The sequence below is a fragment of the Chrysochloris asiatica genome, unplaced genomic scaffold, assembly GCF_000296735.1.
Source record: "Chrysochloris asiatica unplaced genomic scaffold, ChrAsi1.0 scaffold00108, whole genome shotgun sequence".
NCBI classification, from domain to species: Eukaryota; Metazoa; Chordata; class Mammalia; order Afrosoricida; family Chrysochloridae; genus Chrysochloris; species Chrysochloris asiatica.
Window position 1 is genome coordinate 1,261,220 of NW_006408626.1, and position 22,441 is coordinate 1,283,660.

The following is a 22,441-nucleotide window of genomic DNA, read 5'->3' on the forward strand; positions in this document are numbered from 1 at the left end:
ACATATATAAAAAATATAATTCAGAGCTCTTAAAAGTAAATCCACAGCTGAGGACTCTAGACTTATGAAACATGAAAGGCTGTGTACTGAGTGTTTTTGTGTACATCCCCTCCAAAAAAAACACAAAACACAAAAAGCAGATACTATTGAATGATGATGCACGAACGTGACTGTAATCATTACAATGAAATGATGAGTGTAAAACCGATGTTCTCCCATGTAAACTATCACACAATTCCCAACAAATAAATTTTTTTTTTAAAAAAAGTAAAATCCAAACAGAAAACAAAATCTCCAATGCTACCTCCCCCTCACTTAAGAAATAATCAGTTTAGATACTACCCAAAAAAACCCAAAAAACTCTGAATTAATTACTTGAAGTAAATATGTCAACAGTATTTTTAATCATGACAAGTGATGGAGAAATACCACTCGAATACCAGTGGAAGGTACAACAGTCACTCCATAGACACTATTAACTTTGGTTATTATTAACAAGTGAGATAGTTTAGAAGACTTGTGACTTTACACCTCTGATTATCTGAGCTCAGTTAGAAAATTAAATTCCTGGAACTGCTCTGTTGGTATTGGCCTAGAATTCTAAAATGAGTGAAAATCAAATCCAGTAGGCTCTTGTCATCGTCTCTGCCTCCATCTCTGGCGTCACTGTGAAGCTGTAAATCTTTACGGAACATAAAGCCTCATCTTTCTGCTGGGGAATGGCTGGCAGTTTTGAACTGCTGACCTTGAGATTAGCAGCCCAACTTGTAACCACAACACTACCCGAGCTCCTTATATAGATACTAGAAGATTATAGTGTTAAATAAGACAAGCAGGGCCCCTACACTAAAAGTTTAATGTTTCAAATCATCTGAGAAAAAAAAATAGTCTGGTTTGATCTGAAGGAACTCAGCAGACACATCATTCTGAACTATGGTTTAGTCATGCAACTTTAGCCTCTTTTCCTATGGCCCAGAAGATGGCAGAAGTCCAAATTCTGTCCTCAGTTTCCTAAAAGAGAAAACAGAAGGAAGACAGAGACAAAGATGTAACTTCACACTCAACAAGGTCTTGCACTGAGAATGAGAAACAAAACCAAGGAAGTCAGCTTTGCTGCCTGTTCTCACAGCGTAAATAGAAAACACACCACTCCTGATCAAACACCAAAAAAATCAGAGAAGAGAGGATGAGGACTGCTTCCCACCCAAATTGCATCTCTTCACCAAAAATTACGGCTGTGTGCCTATAGGTCATACAATATAGATAGATGGAAAGAAACCAAAGAACACTCTGGCAATTAAACTATAAAGCTAAACACAAAATTAATAATATCAGAGGCATCTGATATCACTTTAAATACAGACAAAACTTAGATGGTAGTCAAGAAAAAAGAAAATAAAAAACAGGTAAAAGTAAAAACATGGTAATAAAACAGAAACGAGAGAAAGAAAAAAAGGGTGAATTAGGGGAGCAAAGTTTGTTGGTGCCCACTAATACTTACTGATCACTTTCTATGTACAAGGGGCAATGGTAGACGGTAGAGATACAACAGTAGCCAATAAAAGTGGTGTCCAGGCCCTGCTGTCACCAAATGACCATCATTAAACAAACAGTCACAGGACCTTGGGGAAAATGCTATACAAAGGCACACAGGAGAAGTGCAAGCCAGGTCAAAGCAACAGGAAGTAGTCAAGGCCTTGACTCCAAACCCCTCAGCTGTGAGAAACTCAAGAGAGGCCATCTTCAGCTGGGGGTCAAAAAAAAAATCAAAGAAAAATCAACAAGAGATAATACTGAGCTGGAGCCAGAACCAGAGGGATGGGCAGTTTCATAGTTATCTTAGGCATCTGTGAAGATGCTCCTACAATTTCCCAACACACAGAAGCATCCACTTTCTTGGGTAAACTGGCATCCATTTGGAAAAATAAAACACTCTGTCCTCATTCCCTTCCCCACAAAAAAACATATCTTTGCTCTGCCAAACCAATATGTCCTCACACAGTAGACAGTCTTTGGGTTGTTTGCTTGTTTGTGTGGTGATCTAGTTCTTGGTTTGTTTGTTGTTGTACCCATGGGGACCCAAAGTAGAATCTGATACAGGCCCATTTTTACAACTCATGCCACTGTACAGGCTCAACCTAAGGAACCAGGGCTTCTTGGAAGAAGTAAAATCATCTCTATTAGTTCTAGACCTCAAGGATGAGTAGGAGTTTGTCACTACCAGATATATCCTTATTAGGGAAAAGGCAAGCAAGATTATCAGATCATGCTACCATTAAATATTTGTGTCCACTACCTTCTTGGATTCTAGGTTCACTAAGCAATCTTCTAAATATAATACAGTTTCCCACAGGGAAGGAATGTACTGATCAAGATGACATAAACATCACACTGACTGGCAGTTTGTGGTTCTCATTATAAGCTAAAAAATAAATGCTGTGATTTTGAGACTTCATCTCAATGAGTTCAATGAGCCTGAGTCAGCAGACTCGTGAAGGTGGAAGATCAAACCTTTAGCAGTGGTACCTTCACCAGGAGACACCCCCACCCTGAAGCCCTGCTTTCCCGAGCTTCACCATCCACTCAGCACCTCATTAGCCACTGAAGGAAACACATGCATGTCTTTGGCTTTTTGAAAAATAATAAGTTACAGCTAGCAATATATGAAACAAATTCAAAAGAAACTACAGAATGCATATATTCCTTAAGCTAATATGAAATAAATTAAATGTAAAATGATCATCTAAATTAAAACTTACTACACACAGGAGAAAGATGTGGCAGTGTGCTTCCATAAAGATTATGGCCTTAGAAACCCTATGGGGCAATTCTACTTTGTCACACTGGATCGCTTTGAGTCAGAACCAACTTGATGGTTATGTACAACGCAAGCAAGAATCAAATCATGATACTTTTTCAAAAGTGACCAGTATTTCATCTAAATCAATTCAAGAACCCTGATCACAGGGTATATGACACACATCACTATTGTCAAATGTTTTATATTTTCTATAGTTGATATAGAAATAATTATTCAAATATTCTTAATTCTGTAGAAGGAAAACTTGAACGGTTCCCCCTCTTTTGCAAAAAAAATATTACACATATATTTAAATTTGTAAATATGTAAATAGTCTTCATAGCTAAAGAATTCTTAAATATCATAAGAAAACCTATATAACATCCACTAGAAATTCAGTCTGAGAAATTCACAGAAAGAACTACAAATGGCCAAAAACACTATGAATAATATTCTTCCCCACTAGAAAAGTAAACTTACAAAAAAATATTTTATCTGATCAGACTGGAGTCCTGTTGTAGCACTGTAGGATATACACTAGATTGTTAACCACAAGGTGAGCGGTTCAAACCCACCAGTCATGCCTCAGAAACCTTAAAAGGCCACTATGTGTCAGAACTGACCTGATACCACTTAACAACAACAACAACAGATTGCAATGGATTTTTTAAAATTTTAACGCTCAAAATATTCAAGGATTTATTGAAATGGGTATGTTCAAACATTGTTAGTAGTATAAATTGTTAACAATTGTTTTCAAGAGAATCTCAGCAATTGAGCCTTAAAATGGTTCCCCTCTTTATTTATAGGAATATCCTAAAGATATAATTAGGCAAACACCCAAAGATTCGTATGTGTACAACAATGTATATCAACCAGCAAAAATAGTGAAATAATTTATGGAACCATCATGGAATACTGAAGAATATTTAATGGCATGGGAAAAGACAATTTAATATCAAATAGAGGAAATAAAAATTTAAACTTTATACAGTATCATACAATTTTTGAACAAAAATGAGTTGTATGTGTGTGTACTATTGTCATAAAATGCCGTCAAATTCATTCTGACTCATACTGATCCTGTATAGGGTCTACAAGGAGCAGCACAAGATCTAATCGCCCCAATCTTGTGGTTAGCAGTCCAGCGCTTATCCTACAGCCACACTCAAGGACCCCATATTCACGTATAAGAAATCATTAAATCTTTAAAAAAAAGAAAAAAGACAAAGACATCACTTTGTTACAAACAATTGTTAATAACAGTGATTTAGTCTAAAGGGAAATATTATTACCCTTTTTTGTTTTTTTAATTTATTTCTCTAAGCTTTCCTATTTTCGAAATATCTTCTAATAAACATCTGGTTCTTGTACAATCAAAGGGGAAATGTAAGACTTCCCTTCCTCAACTTGAAAGAATTGAAACTTTAGCTTTATTTTAAACAGCAACTTGAAAATAAGTTTCCCACAAGAGAAATAAAAACCCGCTGCTATTGACTTGAATCTGACTCACACTGACCCTCTATGGCAAAGTAAAACTGCTCCTTAGGGTTTCCAAGACTGTAAATCTTCCCAGGAACAGATAGTTGATCTTTCTCCCTCAAAGCAGCAGCTGGTGGGCTTGAAGTGCTGGCCTTACATTACCAGCCCAACACTTAATCCACTATACTACCAGGGTTCTTTACTTAAAAAAAAAAAAAAAAAAAACACTTCTAGAAAATTAATCCTGCATAGAGAATAGAACTAACGTTTGCCTTTATTATCAACATGTTTAAATACAATCTAATTATTTAACTACCTACATAAAAATTGGTTCAGTTAACAAAAGTAATTGTCTATTATGTATGTATAAGACTTTGTCTGGAGCTCAAAGCTGAGTAAGACACAGCTTGTCTACCTTCAGAATAACTGAAAATACAAAATTGTCACGTATACAAACACTCATAGTGTTAGACGGGGTGGTTTGAGAATGAGATTTCTAATAACTGTCCCTATAAAGATACCATATAAAACAAAGAAATTATAAATTATTCTTCCCTGGTAATTTTATCCCACAGAATTTCTACATTGCAAACCTTTCTCTCTGGAGCCCCCTAAAATGAATAGAAGAAGGCCTTATTTACTAGTCATGCATCCACCATTTATTGAATACCAGTGATGTGTAAAAGGAACTCTGGTAGCGTAGTGGTTAGGAGTTGGGCTGCTAACCTTAAGGACAGCAGTTCGAAACTACCAGCCATTCATGGAGAATGATGAGGCTTTCTGTTTCCGTAAAGATTTACAGCCTCAGAAACCCTATACAGGGTCACTATGAATCAGAACTGACTCCACAGCACACAACCACCAGCAATCAAGGATGTATAAATAAGCACCAAGTTGTAACTCTGAACCCAACTATGTGTCAAGAATGTTCTCTTTATATCCTGGTATGGCTCTGTAGGATCAGCACTGGACCACAAGGTTGGTTTGAACCACGAGGTCAGTGGTTCAAACGCACCAGCCGCCCCTCAGAAACTCTATACTGTGTCGCTGAATCGGAAATGACTCGAAGAACTTAACAACAGCAACACCCTGCAAGACCTAGGAACAGACTTAGCTTGCATGTAGGTTTATTTACTTTGGGAGAACATGTTTGGTACCAGCATCTGGAACTCTTGCCGCTACTTTACTCTAGTGAATTAAAATATTTTTCCTCTAAATTTTGATGCAGGAAAATTCTCCAAAATATGAAGCTAATGAATCCCGACATGGCTAACGATCAGGTCTCAATTATAAAACTAACGAAAACTAAACCAGTTCAAAGGAAAAGTATTGGTTGGTGAGAAGACTATCACTCAACGAAAAAATCTTGGCCAATTAACTCTGAGGCATGCTAATTCAAACATAGAAACAGAAGAAGAAAAAAGAAAGATGTCTTTATATTTCTCCTAAAACCATCATCTGACCTTATGGCAGAAGAAGAAATATAAATTAAAGTCTAGAAAGATGAAGAATACTGACCTCAGTGTTGGTCAGTTGATTAGTAAATGTCTTCAGTGATATTATGTGAATAATATGTCCTTACAGCCAGAGCAGCTAGTGGTCTGTCCAATATTTACATTTTTGATTATTGAATTGATTATTTCCTTTCTCCCTCACAAATACTAGGAGGAACTAACTGTACCAGCATGCCAAAAGCTAATGTTTTAGATCACACTGTGAGAGAAAAGAGAAAAAAAAAAAAACAAAAAAAAACCACCAGGCCTGATTCTGAAGCTGACACAGTAGGAAACAATTCTAAACCTCCCTGTACATATAAACTATCCCTAACAGATAACTTTAAGGACACTTAATACAAATTATCCTTTAAAATTCATTTTCTCCATTATTAATCCAGGGTCTCCTAAAACAATGCTAGCCCTCTTAATGAAATCTATAGCTTCCTCCTCCTACTTCAATGATTTGATCAAACGCATTCCGTTTCCTGCTGTTTTGCCCTAATCCAGAGATTGTTGTTAAGCGCCTGTCCAGTCGGTTCCAACTCATAGTGACCCTGTATAGGGTTCTCAAGGAGTGGCTGGTAGGTGTGAACCACTGACCTTTCAGTTCAAACAGACCCTGAGGTCCAGTGCTCATCTTACAGTGCCACACCAGGACTCCAAGAGACAGATATACAGAAAGAAAATAAAAACATTAGGAGCTATTATTGAGATTTTTCTAAGTAAAGTGGGCTAAATGCTTTATATAAGCATATTAACAAACTTATGAGTGAGGTACCAAGATCATTCTCAAGGTAAGGAATCTGAAGCTTAGAAAGATTCGTAAACTTGTCCAAGATCACACAGCTAATAGAAAGTAGAGTCGGAGTTCAAAGCTGGGCAGTCTAAGCCCAAAGCTTACACACTCCCACTATAAGAATTATGAACTTGATAATTTGTTATATCTAAGAGAAAGCCACTGTGCATTCCCCTATTTGTCAAAGGCTCACTGACCTGCCCCATCAGGAGTGATGGTTCCCAGCTTCACAGCCAGAGGGTAGCCCATGTCTCTGTAATGCTCCAGCGCATGCCCATTGCCTCCAGAACTGTCAAAGAACCACTTTCCACACAGGACGGAGCCATCTGTCAGATTCAACCAGAGGTTTTCCCGCAGGTCACACCTGGCACACTTCCAACCACTAGGAAATCATCGAAGAGCAGTTAGAAGAACCAGAGTGCATGAAAGTTAACATCACACAAAAAAAATAAATGTTTCTCAAGTTAGGGGTCACAGGAAACATTCAGTGGAATAACATTCTGGAGGTGAGGTCCCTTCAAATCATGTTTTTCCCTTCAAAATATTACCATCACTCATCCTAGGGTAGCAGGATCATTCAACACACACCTGCCTGCCTCTCACACACAGAAAGCTGCTTTTCCTCAAGAAAACTGATGTGGGACAGGTGAGAAGAGGGAGTGTCTTCCCTCCTAATTCTCACAGGAGGAAAGCAGAGTTTGAACAAGTGTAAAATCTTACAGATCTCATATGTATAAATATCCAGAATATAAAGAGAAAACCCTACAATACTGTAAATCCAAATTAATTACAAAGGAAACTAACCTAACTGGATGGCAGCTGTGTACCAGGCATCTTACAGGAATTTTATCATCTAATTCTAGTGACACTGTGGGATACAGCACTGGACCACTAGGCTGGTTTGAACCACAAGGTCAGTGATTCAAACTCACCAGTCACTCCTTGAAAACGCTATACAGAGTCGCAGTATGTCAGAAATGAATCGACAGCACTTAACAATAATAATTCTTATAAGCAGTCCTGTTGTGGCATTGTAGGATAAGCACTGGACCACAAGGTCGTTTGAACTGCAAGGCGGCAGTTAAAAACCTCAAAAATCCTATACAGGGCTGAGTTGGAACTGACTAGATGGCACTTAACAACAATAACAACAACTATTCTAATAAACACCTTTTAGCATCTTTATTTTTACAAAGGGGAAACTGAGGCCCAGAAGTCCCATGATTTTCCTAAGGCCACACAGGATGCAAATGCAGCAGAGTCAGGGCTCACCCAGACTGGACACATTCCTAGTCCATCAGCTTTTTCCCTCTAAGACCTGCCCCTGTCAGATTTTGGGGGGAATGCTCTTTGGATTACATTAGCAACTCCTCCTATTAGAAGTTGGTGTATTGACAGGTGTATAGAAACAAGGATTTGAATGAAAATGGTTTGACAGGGCAGTGACACCCCCTCTCCCTCCCAGGAAGCAGGGAAGGGAAAGGAGCCAACACAGACTATGTTAATGAGCAGATAGCCTCTAAGGGTGACTGGGGCTAAATCCAGCTGGGGAACCTCAAGAGATGGTTTTGTGCCATTGAGTTGGTTCCAACTCATAGCGACCCTATACAGGGTTTCCAAGGCTGTAAATCTTTACGGGAACAGAAAGCCTCATCTTTCTCCCGCAGAACAGCTGGTAGTTTCGAACTGCTGACCTTGCAGTTTGCAGCCTGATTCGTAACCACTATGCTACCAGAGCCGGCTGCGATATTGTATGCACACACTCCATCAGCCAGTAGTTGAAGGCTGCTCTGAGAAGTTGTATATCTCCATGAAATTTCTGACTGTCCCCTGTACAGGCCTATCTGGCTTTGGTAAGCAGAGAAAATCATCAAGCAAAGAGATCAACATCTACTATACAGCATCTACGATACAGCTACGCTCAATTTTAGAAAAAAAAGGTGAAGAAGCAACTTTGGCCCTTTAGGGGATAAAGTTCCATTTCACTATTTGACTCTCACCTTGGAGGAATCCTGACTCCATTGTCCAATTGGGTGAGGTTATTGGCATATTTGGATACTGGTAATTCATTTTCCCATGTATCTGGATCTTGCTTTCTATATGGAGATTTTGAACTAAGAACTGCATCACAAGCAATTGTTACCTAAAAGACAATCCAAGATACAACATATAAAAGCAGTTTGAGGAAACAGTAAGTTATAGGAAGTGAATTTTAAAGTTTTTTTTAGTAAAGATCACTAAATTCAAACAGCACAAAAACCATTAGAAATTCAAACAGCACAAATACCATGAGAGTGAGATCCTGATTTTTGGACACCAACACTGTCCCCTAGATTGAGGTAGGTTTTGCCCTCAGTATAGATTTTGTAGTATTGACAATGACACAAGATAGCAAGGAACCAATCCATCCATCAGCTTGTAAAATCAAGCTCAGGGGTCATATTTACCAATTCCTAACTCTTCACAAGCAGATGAAAAGCATGAGATGACAAATTTACAAGAGTCAAATTAAGATTGGGAATGCCTAAGAGTCACCTGAGTGATATAACAAATGTATACCCAGATATCTAATATCCTTAACTCATCCATGCACACAATGGCATGTGGTCAAGGGCACTTTACTGGAATGTCAGCAGCATGCTTCCATTTCTCAATCTGGTGTAAATGTCAACCTGAATAAGGACATGCCTAGGTGTCTCTATGCCAGATCAAGCCACATCATCTGCATTCTGTGAAATCCAGATTGGCACTGGCTGACCACAGGAGGGGGTTGGGGGAGCTGTTCTGCCTTTTCCCAAATCAAAACTCACCCTGGCAGTATGCCTAGTATTATATTTGCTATTTACTTAATGATATGGCTTATTCTATCTATAAAACTTATACCTTAGTGGGAAGGAAAAATGGTGCAGCCACTTTGGAAAACAATCTCTCAGTTCCTCAAACAGTTAAACATAGTTACAATATTACCCAGAAATTCTACTCCTAGGTATCTATCCAAAAGAAATGAAAATATTAAAATATGCACATGGCTGTTAACTGCATTATTATTGGGTAGAAACAACCCAGTGCTCATTAACTGATATATTAAAAGATAAAATGTAATATGTCCACACAATGTAATATTATTCTCCATAAAAAAGAATGAAGTATTATAATAAATATGGATGGACCTTGAAAGCATTATGCTTAGCAAAATAAAAAAAACACACTTTGTACAATTCCATTTCTTAGAAAATTTCTATTTCTATTCCATCAATTCCTGAAGTCTTGTTTTTCACCAATGACGTCCGTATAGTGAGAACTTCCTTCAGTACCACTGGTTCATGACCATACGCTACCTCTTGAAATGTTGAACATCAACCATTTCTTTTTGGTATAGTGACCTGTATATTACTTCCATATTCTTTTGATGCTTTCTGCACCATTCAATATTTTACCTATAGAATCCTTCAATATTGTAAGTCAAGGCTTGACTATTTTCTTCAGTTCTTCCAGCTTGAGAAATGTTTAGCATGTTCTTCCCTTTGGGTTTTATAACCCCAGGTCTTTGCAAATTTCATTGTAAAGCTTGACTTTGTCTCCACAAGCTACCCTTTGAAATTTTCTGTTCGGCTCCTTTGCCTCCTCCTTTCATTTGCTTTAGCATCTAAATGTTGGAGAGCAAGTTTCAGAGTTGCTTCTGACACCCATTTTCATTTTTTCTTTCTTTTCTATCTTTTTAATGACCTTTTGCTTTCTTCCTGTATGATGTTCTTGACGTCATCCCACAACTCTTCTAGTCTTAGATCATTAGTGTCTAATCTGTTCTTGAGATGGTCTCTACATTCAGGTGGGATATATTCAAGGTCACATTTTGGCTCTCGTTGACTTGCTTTAATTTTCTTCCCCTTCAATCTGAACTTGCATATGAGCAATTGCCTCTAGACTTATTTTGGCTGATGATATGGAACGTTTCCACCATCCTTTCCCACAGATGTAGTCAATTTGATTCCTGTGTATTCCACCTGGTGAAGTCGATGTATACAGTTGCCTTTAAATTGTTTTTAAAGTTTTTGCACTGAATAAATAATTGGTCTTGCAAAATTCTATCATCATGTAATCTCCAGTATCGTTTCTATCGCCAAGGTCATATTTTCCAACTATTTGATTCTCCCTCTTTGTTTCCAACCTTGACATTCCAGTCATCAGTAATTATCAATATTTCTTGACTGCATGTTTGATTAATTTCAGCCTGAAGAAGCTAGAAGCATTCCTCAATTTCATCATCACTGGCTTTAGTGGTTAGTGGGTAAATTTGAGTATTAGTGGTATTAACTGGTTTTCCCTATAGGAGTATGGATATTATCCTACCACTGACAGCATTATACTTAAAAACAGATCCTGAAATGTTCTTTTGAAAAAGGAATTCCTTTTCAATTTGTCATTTCTAGCACAGTAAACCATATGACTAACTGTTTCAAAATGGCTAATACCTGTTGATTTCAGGTCACTAATGCCTAAGATATTGATCTTTATGTGTTCCATTTCATTTTTGACAACTTCCAATTTGCCTAGCTTCATTCATTTCATATTCTGATTATTAATGGAATTATGCAGCTGTTTTTTCATATAAACCTCATTTTAAGGATTATATGAAGAATAACAGGGCATCAGGATTGGAGGAAGACTTATTAACCACAATATGCAGATGATACAGGCTAACTTGCTGAAAGTGAAAAAGACTTAAAATAGTTACTGATGAAGATCAAAGACTACAGCCTTCAGTATGGATTGCATCTCAATATGTAAAACCAAACACAAAATCCTCACAACTGGACCAACAAATAATATCATGAAAAATGGAAAAAAGATCGAAGTTGTCAAAAACTTCATGTTGCTTGGATCTACAATCAACACTCAAGGAAGTAGCAATCAGGAAATCAAAACACCATATTGCATTAGGCAAATCTGCTGTAAAAGACCTCGTTAAAGTGTTGAAGAGAAAACATGTCAGTTGGAAGACTGAGGTGTGCTTTACCCAAGCCATGGTGTTTTCAGTCACTTCATATGCATGTGAAAGTTAGACAATGAATAGAAGAATGGAAGAGAATCGATGCATCCAATGGTGTTGGAGAAGAATATTAAAAGTGCCATAGATTGCCAGAAGAACAAACAAATCTGTGTTGAACAAACTATAACCAGAAGGTTCCTGGGAAACTAGGATGGTGAGACTTCAACTTTGTCTCCTATACTCCAGACATTTTATCAGGCACAACCAGTCCCTGGAAAAAGACATCATGTTTGATAAAATGGAGGGTCAGTGAAAAAAAGGAAAACCCCAATGAAATAGACTGAAATGGTGGCAGCAAAGGGCTCAAACATAACAAGTATTGTAAGGATGGTGCAGGACTCGTGAGTGTTTCATTCTGTTGTGCACAGGCCCACTATGAGTCAGAACAGACTTGATGACACCTAACAACAACAAGAGCAACAAATTTGTATGAAATGAAAGACGACAGACTTGACAGATGCGCTCCACAAACCCTCTACAACAAAGCTAGGGAGAACAAACAAAACACACACAGATGACATTTTGGGAACCCTGTGCTTCAGAGGAAAAGTTGGAGAAATGGATCGAACACTTACTGGGATGACAGGCTTAAATGGTCCAGCAAAGGAGTGAGGCAGAGTGGTGAAGGCTCTCGCAGCAGGTCATGACATAGCCATTTTGAACTTTTTCCAGCAGCTTCAAAAACCACAGTTTGGCAGCACGATTTCACTCAAGGACTGACAACTCAAACAGACAACTACCTCTTTTTTGTTCCCCAAGTTACCCTATGGAAGACAAATACCTGGCCAACTGACTGGAAGATATTCATATTTGTGCCCATTCCAAAGAGAGGCAACCCAACAAAAAGTGGAAATCATCAGACAATACCGTTAATATTGCATGCAACTAAAATTGTGCTAAAGATAATATAAAAACAGCAGCAACCATACATTGACAGAGTACTTCCAGAGGTTCAAGTCAGATTCAGAAGAAGACATGGAGTAGGGGATATCATTGCTGATGTCAGATGGATCTTGATTTTGGCTGAAAGTAAAAAATACCACAAAGATGTTTACCTGGGCTTTATTGACTACACAAAGATTTTCGACTGTGTGGATCATGACAAGCTATGGACAAGGACAACATTGTGAAGAACACTTAACTGTGCTCATGAGGAACCTGTACGTAGATCAAGAAGCCCTTATTCAAACAGAATAAGGGAACATCGAATGGTTTAAAATTAGGAAAGGTGTGCACTAGTGTTATATTTTTTCACCATACTTATTCAATATGTAAACTGAGTAAATAATCTGAGAAGCTAGATTATATGAAGAAAAATGTGGCATTATGATTGGAGGAAGACTCATCAACAACCTGTGATATGCAGATACAACTTTGCTTGCGAAAATGAAGAGGACTTAAAATACTTACTGATGAAGATCAAAGACCACAACCTTCAGTATGCCTTGCACCTCAATATAAAGAAAGCAAAAATCCTCACCACTGGACCAATAAATAACATCCATATAAATGGAGAAAAGGTTTAAGTTGTCAAAGACTTCACTTTGCTCTGATCAACCATCAACACTCATGGAAGCAGTGGTTTAAGAAATCAAATGACATATTATATTAGGCAAATCTGCTGTAAAAGACCTCTTAAAGTGTTGAAGAGCAAAGATGTCCAAAGACTAAGGTGTGCCTGACCCAAGCCATGGTTTTCAGTAACCTCATATGCATGTGAAAGTTGGACAGTGAACAAGGAAGACTGTAGAAAAATTGATGCATTTGAGTTATGGTGTTTGATGAGAATATTAAAAGTACCATGGACTGCCAAAAGAATAAACCAATCTATGTTAGAAGAAGTACAGCCAGAATGCTCCTTAGAAGCCAGAATGACCAGACTTCGTCTCTCATACTTCAGACATATTATCAGGAGAGAACAGTCCCTGGAGAAGGATATCATGTTTGGTAAAGTGGAGGGTTGGAGAAAAAGAGGAAGAAAAGCCCCTCAACAAGATGGAGTGGCACAGTGACAGCAGCAATGGACTCAAACGTAGGTTGGCGCAGTGCCAAGGCAGTATTTCGTTCTGTTGTGTATAAGGTCTCTATGAGTTGGCACAGACTCGATGGCACCTGACAGCAACAAGAAGTGACCCTGGTGACTGGAAGTGTGGCCAGTGCAGTCTCCTCCTGTCATAGAAGTTCATAGAAGTTGTTGGCTACATCAGACAACTGTGGGCACTGATGGTGGTGTCTTGGCACCTAGATTTGAGCAGGTTCTGCTCCAGATATATAGAATCTTCAGAGCCACCTGATCAGGCCTTGAACTGGACAACCTCTGAGCTTATGTCTTCCTTATTCACTGTCCAACTCACATATGAGGTTACTAAAAATAGCATGGCTTAGGTCAGGCAAACCTATCCTACACATTAGCAAGAGGAAATGGACAGGTATGGACAGGACATACTGAATCTGACAGTCATATGATCTACTATGAAAGGAATGACAAATTGAAAAGCAATGGCATTGCATTCATCATCAAAAAGAACATAACAAGATCTATCTTGAGCTTAATGCTATCTGTGAAAGGATAATATCTATACTTGAGTCCTGGTGTGGTACTGTGGGTTTATGTGCTGAGCTGCCATGTCAGTTTGAACCGGAAAGCCAGCAGTTAAAGCTTACCAGCTGCTCATCGGAAACCCTATACAGGGTCACTATGGATGGGTCAGAACTGACTCAACAGCACTTAACAACAACAACAATAAGTTAATACGATTATTCAAATTTACATACCAACCACCAAAGCCAGTGATGAAGAAATTGAAGAATTTTATCAACTTCTACAGTCTGAAATTGATCAAACATGCATTCACACATTCTGTGTGACGTCCAGCCAATTATACAGGATGTTGCTGATGTAGACTTCAGTTGTTTTTTTTTTAAATGACTCACTGGTTTTATATTCAGAGAGTTGGGTATCCATCACCCCAATACATTTTAGAATATTTTCATTACTCTATGAAACAAACCCCACTCCTTAGCCAGTCTCCCCCAACCCTCACTTCCCCAGCCCAGCTATTGTTGTTGTTAGGGGCCATGGAGTCGGTTCCAAATTATAGTTGCCTTATGCACAATGGAACTTTATGCCTGGTCCGATGACATCCTCACAATCATTGCTATGTCTGAGCCCATTTTTGCAGCCAGTGTCAGTCTGTCTTGTTGGAACCTCCCTGGTTTTCACGGATCCTCTACCAATCATAATGTCCTTTTCTAGGGACTGGTCCCTCCTGATAACATGTCCAAAGTACATGAGATGAAGTCTTACCACCTTGGCATCAAAGAAGCATTCTAGCTGTTCTTCTTCTAAGACCTGATTTGTTTGTTCTTCTGGCAGTGCATGATATCTTCAATATTCTTAACCAATATCATAACTCAAATGCAACAATTCTTCTCCAGTCTTCCTTATTCAGTGTCCAACTTTCACACACGTATATAAAAATACAATGCAAAAGAAAATACCATCGTTTGGGTAAGGCACACCTTAATCATCAAACTGACATCCTTGTCCTTTAATACTTTAAAGAGGTATTTTGCAACAGATATGCCTAATGCAATATATTGTTTGATTGCCACAAGCATTGATTGTGGATCCAAATACAATGAAATCCTTAATAACGTCGATCTTTTTTCTATTTATTATCATGTTGTTTATTGAGGATTTTTTTTTTCCCTTCATTTTGAGTTGTAATCCATATAGAAGGCTGTAGTCTTTGATCTTCACCAGCAAGTCCTTCAAGCCCTCATCCCTTTCAGCAAGGAAGGTAGAACCCCTTGCATATTGTAGGTTGTTAATGATGTTATGTTCTCCAATTCTGATGTTATGTTCTTCTTCATAAACTCCAGCTTCTCAGATTATTTGCTCAGTATACAGATTGAATAATTATGGTGAAAGAATACAACCTTTCCTAATTTAAAATCCTGCAGTATCCCTTTGTTTTGTTAGAATGGCTGTTTCTTGTTCTATGGACAGGTTCTGTATGAGCAGTTAAGTGTTCTAACATTCCCATTCTTCATAATGCTATCCATAGTTTCTGATTCACACAACCAAATGCATTTGCATAGTAATTAAAACACAAGTAAATTCTTTCTTTTTTTTCATCTTCATCTCATCTACACAGCTGCATGAGGGATCTGCTTTAAAAAGTAGACCCTATCATTCCCCAGCTCGAACCTCTCCATGGTTATACTGAGCACCACTAATTGATGACACTGGGCTATGCAAGATTGAGGGAGAGGCCCTTGCCATTAAGATCCTTATGATCAATCTATTATGGATCAGGTATTTAAAAACATAGTTAAATCTTTTAGAAGAGATATTCTCATTCATCTGTCACTTGTGCTGGTGTATAAATTACTCTTTCCTTTGATTTATGTGAAATTCATCTTCCACCTAAAAACAGTACTACATTCAGCAAAAGTTCATTCCAGATTTTATGGGTTTGGGCCTTCAGCACTTCAGGGTACAATATTCTAATCTTTTTTGTCTGTTTTGATAAGATTTCATTGTTTATTTTACTTACAATCTGGATTGTCTCCCTGCCCTCCTTTTGATTTTCTCCACCTCCATCAGATCTTTTTGTATTCTGGTCTATAATTCACAATGATTTTGACCAAGATTCAGATATAGTATTCTCTCTTTTCTTTGAGTATCTTTCCTGGTGACACCAAAAAAATTTTTCTTATGCTTTTGGGCCACTGTAAAATACTGATTGGAACTGACTTGACGGCACTTGACAACAACAAAAAAATGATAGAAAGTTCATATAATGGTGTGTTACTGAACATTTCTTCCCAACCCAGTTAGTGTTACATTGGCAGCCGTGATGGGAATATCTACACCATGGAAATCAGCAAACACAAAACAGAGAACCCGGAACACACCACTGTGCTCAGATTCCTGATGTACAAAATATGGGTGTTGAATTTCAGGCTTTCAGATGCATGATGAGCACAAAAGGCAATGTTTCTGTGAACTCTGCATCATCGAGAGGCAGCTTAACCTCTGGTACAATCTATAGAGTTACTATCTGAAACTGGAATTTTCCTTGGCTGGGAAACTCAAGAGATTATGGAAGAATAACCTGGTTGAGTGTTGGAGCTCAATAATTTCTGTTAGTGAAAAGGTTTGGTTTTTTTTTTCCAAATTATTGTGGCCAGTGGTTATGTGCCGTGGAGTCAGTTCCAACTCCTAGCGACCCTGTTATAGGGTTTCCGAGGCTGTTAATCTTTTGGGGAGCAGAAAGCCTCATCTTTCTCCCACAGAACAGCTGGTAGTTTCAAACTGCTGACCTTGAGGTTAGCAGCCCAACTCAAGCACTACCAGAGCTCCTTTTTAAAAATACAGTGACTAGTATCTTTCGTAAGGAGCTCTGGTAGCGTAGTGGTTATGAATCAGGCTGCGAACCACAAGGTCAGCAGTTTGAAACTACCAGCTGCTCTGCGGGAGAAAGATAAGGCTTTCTGCTCCCATAAAGATTTACAGCCTCGGAAACCCTGTTCAGGGTCACTATGGGTCAGAACCGACTCGATGGCACTTAACAATAACAACAGTATCTTTTGTGGAGATAAATCATATTAGTCACCATAAGATAAATCCAGACTTTTTAGCTCCTCATCCCACCTTCTAAATAATATGCTGCTTTTTGTAAATTCTTAATATATTTTCTTAATTTTACAACTCTAGATTAAAATTAAAGCATAAAATTTTCAGATTTTATACTGCACAATTTTTAAAATATATAAGGTAGTTCCCTTTTAAATAAAAGTTGTTGCTGTTGTTAAGTGTCATCAAGTCAGTTTCAACTCATAGCGACCTTCTGTAGGGTTTCCAAGGAGTGGCTAGTGAGTTTGAACAGCTGACCTTGTAGTTCAAACCCACCTTGCAGTCCAGCACATTATCCTGTAGTGCCACACCAGGACTCCAAATAAAAGTAGTCATATGTTAAGTTATAGTCTGAATGTAGAAATAATTAAATATATTTTTTAAATATTTCATCAACTTTTTCACACAACTTTCTTAATGAATGAATAAGAAAAAAAATCACTTCTCATCACATTTAGTCGTAGTATACTACTTAACTTTTTTCTGACAACAGAAGTAAGAATTACCTGGAACAAGGACAATAAGAACTCTCCATAGAAGAGATACAAGCTTAGTATGTAATTTCAGGTAATGCGACAAGATAAGACCATTCTGTCCAATAATATATTTTATCCTTTGTAAGAGTCACATAATTCAACCCGAGAAATTGGAGAAAACAAAGATAATTTAATTTTGCTTGCATTACTCAACACAATACACATAGAACTGAAAAAGATTTGCTAAAATTAATAATTAGAAGAAAGAAATGCAGTAGATAAACACTCCCAATTTTTATTTATGTGGTCTTACATTGAGTTATAAAGCAGTGCAAAGCAAAGAGACACAAGGGTGGAAACTAGTCCCTAGCGACATGGGCATTCCAGGCACAAATGTGTCCTCTTGGCAGGTATCTAAAGATAAAGATCCACATGGCATCCAGAAAATTCTGGAACCTAGACACCTGGCTTTAATGCCAGCAGAGTATGAGAAGAGAAGAAATGAGATGGGATGTCTAAACTCAAATGACCCTGATTCCACTGACATCTTTGATCAGGCTCTGAGAAGTCAGGGAGCAAACGGAAGAGAAAAAGGAAAATATGGAGTGGTGTAGAAACTCAGGAGATGAGGAGAGTGGGAAAAATGGTCAAAGTCCCTATGTTGTTGATAGCTGCCATTAAGTTAGCCCTTGAGTCATTATGACCCTACCCATGTGCAACAGTATAAAAAACTGCCCAATCCTGCTCTATCCCCAAGATTGCTTGCAGATTTGGCCACTGTGATTCATAGGTTTTCCATTTCAGAAGTAGAGTGTCAGATCTTCCTTGTCCATCTGAGTCTAGAAGCTCTGATGAACGCTGTTGAGCATCATAGCAACACACAAGCCTCCACTGACAGATGGGTGGTGGCTATGCACTGGCCAGGAATCAAACCCCGTACTCCCACATGGAAGGTAAGAATTCTACCACTAAGCTACCACAGCCCCTAAGAGACCAAGAAGTCTCCCAGGTCCACTTAAATATGTGAGAATCAAACAAAAATAAATTTTGGCTTCTCTGCACCACCAGCTTCAAGTTATCAGGAAGAAAAAAGTTTCTCTACAAAAACAAGAAGAAAAGAAAAGGAAAGGGAAACAGAGAAAAAGTTACCTAAAGCCTAGAAAGCTTTCTTAGTCTGCAGGATCCTCATGAGGAATAAAACCAAAAAGTAAGTTCTCATTACCACAGAGTTCGGGCCGACAAGTGATTTGTAAATATTTTATTCGTCCTCTAAACCTGTTGTTGCTGTTGCTTTAGCAGTGGTATTCTTAGTTTTCCCACATAAAATCTTACATGAAAGCTCAATGTGTAGAAGAGATCAAAATACAGTTGTCCCACTGATCAAACAACAGGCCCTCTACCACAGCCCCACAAATTCAGTGTATAGTTTAAAAATCTATGCAATAGTTGTGATTCACATGCAGCAAGAATTCAGGCCACCCTAGAGGACACCACAATGAGCAAGCAAAGTCCAAAGACGACTGGAAGGGACTGGCAACAAAGGGTATGTAAGGTCCAACGTTACTGAAGTGTCATCCTGCAGGACCCTCTTCACAGGAAAAACCAACAGACTCATGCAGGTGGCATGTTCTTATCCTCTTCTCTTGCGTGGCCCCACCCCTGTTGCCTGCAGAGTACACACACCACACACGCACACACACCTGACACAGAGAGTCACGCGCATCTAGCTAGCAGCGTGCACACTCACTGACCAGGGCTGGTAACTCCTCAATATTTGGTAGTGCTATTTCATAGTGGTCTGGGAATATAACAAGTTTGGCTTCATCTTCATATTCATAATCGTCGCTATTTAAATCATCATCAGTATCTAGATCTGAGAAGACAAAAACAAAGAACAGGAAGTGAGAAGAGTGGCATTCTATGATAATGTAACACTCACCAGGGCAATCAGAAAACCAAAAGGATGAAAATATCAAGACGTGACATTTACAATGAATTCCCTACTTTGGCATGATAGTCCATCTAAACCAAACCAAAAGTCAAGGCCTTCCCATATTCCCGTCTGAGTTAGGAATACTTACTTCTAGAGACAGATGTATAAAGAAAACAGAGTTTTATCATAAAGCTCTACACTGAAAATAAATATGTGCCATTTTTCAACTTCTAAAATGTTTAAAGGAGTACGTTGTGTACTTGGCCCTTAATTTCACAGAAGAATGGGTTGGGATATTTTAGTGTCAATTCTGACTCTAAAACTTAATGTTACTTTAAATACGACACAAATCACTAAGCTTCAGTTTCCTCATTTGTAGCATGAAGAAAATAATACTTACATCACACAATTTATATAGGGTTATATAAAAAAATTGTATACATGGAGCTGTAGGATAAACAGTCGACTACTAACCACAAGGTCAGTGGTTCAAACTCACCAGCCACTCGTTGGAAACCCTATACAAGGTTGCTATGTGTCTGAATTGCCTCAACAGCACTTAACAACAGCAAGTATTCTTAGTCTTTAAAATTCATAGAAAATTTCAACATCTCAACAAGAGAAAGACAAATAATCCAATTTAAAAATGGGCAGAGGACATGAACTTCACCAAAGAATACATTCAAGAGGCCAACAAACATATGAAGAAATGTTTACTATCGTTTGTCATTAAAGAGATTCAAATCAAAATGACAAGATATCATCTCACCCCAGCATTAATAGAAAAGTTCAAAAAAACAGAAAATAACAAATGCTGACAAGAGTGTGGAGAGATTGGCTCCATCATACTGCTGGTGAGACTGCAAAATAGGGCATCCTCAAAAACTTAGAAACAGAAATATCATTTGACCTCGCAATCCCTCGACTTGGTATACATCCTAGAGAAATAAGAGCCGTGACTCAGATATATGCACACCCATGTTCATTGCAACGCTAGTCACAATAGCAAAACGGTAGAAACAACCTCAATGCCCATCAATGGAAGAGTGGATCAACAAGCTTTAGTACTACACACACTCAATGAAATACTACACAACATTCAAGAATGACGATGAATCTACAAAATACCTTATAACATGGATGAACCTGCAGGTCATTATACTGTGTGAAATAAATCAAGTGCAAAAGGACAAATAATGTATAAACCCACTATTGTAGAACATCCCACCACCCAAAAAAAAAAAAAGTTTTCACACTGAAAGAGATCATCTTTGATGGTGACCAGGCGTGAAAAGGGAGGGGAAGGTGGGTCACTAGTTGGACGGTTGTCATTGTTAAGTGCCAACTCATAGCAATCCTGTAGTGTTTCCAAGGTGTAAATCTTTAAGGAAGCAGAAGCCTCACCTTTTTCCCACAAAGCATCTGGTGGGCTTGAACCGCCAACTTCACAGTTCAAAGTCCCGTACTTACCCTACAGAGCCACTGTGTTTCCAGCTGGAGGGCAGACACATGTTAATTTGGGTAAAAGGAGAAATTAAAAACCAATTTATTAGGAATAAATAAATAGAAATAAAAACATAATTTTAATCTTTCCCTCTGCCTTTGTCTCTCTCCCCTGTCTCTATCTCTTCCCCATCCATATCTCTTCCTCTGCCTGTGTCTCTCTCCCTGTCCCTATCTAAGAGTTGCTAAGATATTACACAGTAAACTAGAGGGAAAATCCCATATCATGTAAGCAGCCATGCCGTCTTTGTGCTGGGAAGAAGTCTCAGTGAGAAAGATGAGGTCTTCTAGACTGTAGTCCATCAAGTTGTTTTGTCTTTGCTTAGCTAATCTCTGGCAAATGTTAGGCGAAGGCTTAAGGAAATTTCTTGTCACAGTATTGACAGGGATATTTCAGTTTCATGTTCACATGGATGACAGCATCCCAGATTGTGTTTGTATGTTTATAAGTTTGGAACTATGGTGACAATGAACTACTGAGCTATGTTCCACCCCTTGGGCACATAAAAACAGGTATACAAACACACAAATATGATAGAAGTAAATCATTTTACTAAATAGAGTAGTTGCCACGAGCCAAAGGATCTGAATTTGATTATTGCCTTGCTGTATGCCTCCAACCCTAATAATTTTTTAGATACAGAAGGTAACATTAAGCAAAAAGGATACTTAACTAAAACTCAATCTGAACAGTTTAATAAAAGATTCTAAGTAATTTTTTTACAATCATGAGTGCCAACATAAAGAACCTAACAACATTGTTAGATACCAATAAAGTCAATTTAACTCGGAAGCTGTGTGCTAAAGCTATGGGCTACACTTTTCAGAAGTAACTATGGGCATTTATTTCAAGGAAATAATTCAAATAAAGTCTAGTCTAACTCAATGTCATAAAATTTTGAATGCTCCATCAACTTTAATAACAAAAAAGTTTGGAACATAATTGTTCAAGGAATGGTATGTCAACTAAATGGAATATTATTTAAATGGTATTTATTTATATAGATTATGTGGAAAAATGGAAAATGTTTAATGTTAAAAATATAAAAATTCTCTTCATTGTAAAATCAACTTTGTAGAAGGTATATTCATAGACAAAAACTAGATGGAAATTTGAACAAACAAAAATAGTGGGTGGGTGAATTTTTCTCTATTCCATTTTTTTCATTATAGATATAATATTGTATAGTTAATAATTCTGAGTGATCCAAGGACAAATCTTTTTTTGTTTGTTTGTGTGTTCTCATGTGGTTTCTATAAG

At 38.0% G+C, this 22,441-nt stretch overlaps 1 protein-coding gene across 1 annotated transcript in view; it reads right to left on the reverse strand.

Moving 5' to 3' along the window:
• The window catches only part of USP13 (ubiquitin specific peptidase 13 (isopeptidase T-3)), a 164,259-nt gene that overhangs the window by 81,111 nt on the left and 60,707 nt on the right, over positions 1-22,441 (reverse strand). The window contains exons 4-6 of the mRNA XM_006867718.1: positions 19,496-19,617; positions 8,575-8,717; positions 6,772-6,956 (exon numbers count right to left, since the gene is read on the reverse strand). Coding sequence (XP_006867780.1) covers positions 6,772-6,956; positions 8,575-8,717; positions 19,496-19,617 — 450 coding nt within the window. The remainder of the gene's footprint in view (positions 1-6,771; positions 6,957-8,574; positions 8,718-19,495; positions 19,618-22,441) is intronic.